This window comes from Alnus glutinosa, chromosome 5 (assembly GCF_958979055.1).
Source record: "Alnus glutinosa chromosome 5, dhAlnGlut1.1, whole genome shotgun sequence".
NCBI classification, from domain to species: domain Eukaryota; kingdom Viridiplantae; phylum Streptophyta; class Magnoliopsida; order Fagales; family Betulaceae; genus Alnus; species Alnus glutinosa.
In genome coordinates, this window is record NC_084890.1 from 5,771,455 (window position 1) to 5,775,229 (window position 3,775).

Genomic DNA, 3,775 nt, shown 5'->3' on the forward strand with positions numbered 1-3,775 from the left:
AATGGGAGAAGAGCCTCTACTTTATATTACTTTTAATATTAATTCTTCTATAATTTTCAAAACAAAATTTGAAGTACTAGCTAGCTAGGTAGTCCAAAATCCAAATGCATATTAATTTAAAGACACAAAGTTAATTACATCGGGTAATCTCCAAATACAACTTGCTAGCTAGAGATCTAACACAATCTTTATTATTATTATATAAAAATGTAAATAGATAATATAGTCCAGCCTTCTATTACATGCCTAAGAAAATTATTAATCTATACTTAAGCATCCATATAACACGAGTGCCACATTGGCACTACTTCATTCCTTCTAATTAGCTGGGCGATACGCAGTTCCCATCATTTGTGCAGTTAATGGAAGGCCCGCACACTTACGTAGGATTTGTTCCTTTAGAATTTCCATATTAATTGAGGAATCGGAGTCGAGGCGTTTCCTGTCCGGTTCAGTTGCCCCATTAAAGAATATTTCCCAGGACCTCTCTGGGTCTGAAAGGGGCAGAACGCTATGAACGAATCCCTCCCGGCCAACCATCGCCTTTGCTAATTCCTCATTCCTGCTTGTGACAATAACTGCTCCCCGAAACCCTTTTGGCAGTCCATACGCAAGACAATCCCACTTTCCCTCACAAGTTGACGAAGAATTCAGCTGTTTGTACCATTCCTCTATCTCCCAAAGGACCCAATCCCAGGGGCAGGCATCATCCAACACAATCAGATACCTCTTCCCCTGTAATTGCAGGTGAAGAGCATATAGTAGCCCTTTGAGATCATGTTGATCCCCGTCTTCTACTCCAAGGCTCACCAACATTCTCTTGAGGATTGTTACTTTTCCGTCCGGATCATCGCCAGGCTTTCTGGACATGCACACCCAGATCCTTGGATGGAAGTAGTCCTTCACCTCCTTTTTATTGAACAATGATCGGCAAAGTGCGGTTTTTCCTATGCCAGCCTTACCGATGATGCCTACATTCTTGAAACGATCCTCGCTTCCTTGCCTGACAAGTACCTTTTCCAGTGAGGTTACATCGTCCTTAAACCCATAAACCTTGGACTCATCAAATGGCAGAGCACTCTGCAGGGGAACGTCGTTCTCTCTTGATGAGCCCGCTTCGACGTCATAACCAGGCTGTTTGCTAGCTGTTGGCGTCTTCGAACCTCTATTAGATTCCTTCTTCAAGCCGTTTAGTTCCGCCTTGATACTGGTTAACTTCTTCCATATGTTATTACGGGTTCTTAGGTCAGTCTTTGACATCATCTGGTACTCCATCAAAACATCGTTGAGGCAGTAAAGCTTTTCCCTGATTTTAATGTGCTCCGCAGGCGGGGATGTGCGAAAGAGTTCTGCAGGCAAATCCTTTATTTCCTGAAAGTTGCTGTGGAGGGATTTATCAAACAAAAAGTTGGGGCTGAAGCCGGCATTTTTGGATTTACTGCTCATGATCTCATCAAGGCCACCGCGAAATTTCTCCATTAGAAACTCATCAATCTCCTTGGCCATGTCTATCGGCAGTTTTTGGAGCCGCGAGAAGATTGCCTTTGCGCTTTGCTTATATATATATATATATATATATATATATATATATATATATATATATATATATATATATATGTACTTGGTAACTCTTTTTTTTATTCCTTCCTTCACGTACGGTTTAGGGGAATATATAATTTTCATAACCTTATAATTGGTATCCCACCTTTCTTTCTCCATCACATGGCCGGCTACAGAGGATCACCTCAATTGCAAGTATAGCATAAAGATTTCCGATTTGTAATGAAAAGAATCAAGTTTAATTGCCGGAGTTAGGATTTTAATCTATAGAGAGAAAAATTAAAATTTAAAAAATAGGTTCCAACAAAAATAAATTAAATAATATTTAGTAATAAAACTAATGAAATAAATAAACTATTCAAAAATAACAATTATTATTGTTTGAAATATAAACAAATCATTTATAATTTAATTTCTCAAGCCTCGTGTTAATTTATTCAATTTTTCTCAACGAGTTTTCATATTCTAAAATCACGGCATAAAATTTAATTATCGTAATGGCGTTTGCCTTTGCTTTTTAAGAGAAAAATGTTGAAGCTTTAAAAAATAAAAATATTAAATTATATTCTTTGTTGATAAAAAAAGGGTTGGCTTATCTCTAACACTTCCATTACACACTCTTAACCTTTAAAATAAATAGCTAAAAAAAATGACATAGGGGAGATGAAGTTGTCTATAATGAAGGATCAAGACAATGCCTTACCTATAAGAGGATAAAGGTTTGGAGGATCAAGAACTGAAGAATAGAATAAAGGGGAAAGATAGTAAAATGGGACTAAAAGATATATATTACATGCTATTTTTGTTCAGCTTTACTTGAACTAAATAGGATAAAGACTTATGGTAAAGATAAAGTTAAAGGCCTATATATACACATATGAAAAAGATAAAGTTCACATAAGTGCATATATGAGTCGTGAACTTGGGAACTCTTCTCTTTATTCCTTCTCCTTAATCTGTTTAATTGTGACCTAGATAAGAAAGCATGTATGAGATTAAAATATAATCGACAATATAGTCTATCAATGATTATTAAGATCTAATTAAATCTTAATTACCAATTATTTTAAAAGACCCCAACTTTATTTCAATTGGTGTGTAAATCTTGACTCGGAATATGTGATTCTTTTCAAATAATGTCTCGCTTATGAGAGTTGGGAGAAGGTATGTTGAAAGAAAAAAAGGAATATGGTAAAGTGAACTTCATGTAGGCATCATACCGTTTTATTTTAGGAATATGATCCTCTCAATTTCTTGTTCCATTTTAAGGTTCAAATTTTGTTTCATTGCATTTAACAGTATACATGATATCATGCCATTTAAATATTTTAAATGATGTAGAAACATATTCACCATGTGGTATATACATTACTAGATCTCCAAAATCTAATTTAGATAATATCATCGTTCTATTTCACTTAAAATGAAATATTTTCTGTTAGCATGTATGTCTACTCAACAATGATAAATACTATAAACGCATAGCCAACTAGCTTGACAATACAGTCCATTGCACTAAGATTATTAAGACTCATTTAAACCCAAATTCCCAACAATTTTTGACAAAAAGAATTAAGAGGGTGTTTGACATTGTGATTTCGCTGGGATTTTAAAATAAATCGTAAATAATGGATAATTTGGGATTGTATTTTTAAATAATTTTGATTTTAAAGGCTAAACTAAAATTTTAAAAAAGACGCTCTTTGAAATCGCAAACCCAAACGGACCCTAAAAAATCCAAACTTGGTTTCAGTTATTAGCATATCTAGTTTGACTCAAGATTTGTGTGACAAGATTAACATTCTCTCCCATCTTTTATTCTTTTCAAAACAATGCCTTACCAATAAGAGAGTAGGAATAAAGGTGGAAGATATAGAACTGAAGAATAGGGTAAAAGGAAAAGTTGTTGAAATGAGACTAAAAGATATATATTACATGTTATTTTTGTTCGGCTTTGCTTGAACTAAATAGGATAAGGACTTATGGTAAAGATAAAGTTAAAGACATATATATATACATATGAAAAAGATAAAGTTCACATAGGTGCATATATGAGTCGCTTGGGAACTCTTCTCTTTATTCCTTCTCCTTGATCTGTTTAATTGTGACCTAGATAACAAAGTCTGTATGAGATTAAAATATAATTCACAATAGAGTCTATCAATGATTATTAAACCTTAATTACCAATTATTTTAATAGACCCCAACCTTATTT

At 34.1% G+C, this 3,775-nt stretch overlaps 1 protein-coding gene across 1 annotated transcript; it reads right to left on the bottom strand.

Moving 5' to 3' along the window:
- Window positions 1-318: 318 nt before the first annotated feature.
- On the bottom strand, window positions 319-1,506 carry LOC133868883 (probable disease resistance protein At4g19060). The gene has a single exon (XM_062305885.1). The coding sequence runs from the start codon at window positions 1,504-1,506 to the stop codon at window positions 319-321; it is 1,188 nt and encodes a 395-aa protein (XP_062161869.1).
- Window positions 1,507-3,775: the final 2,269 nt, after the last annotated feature.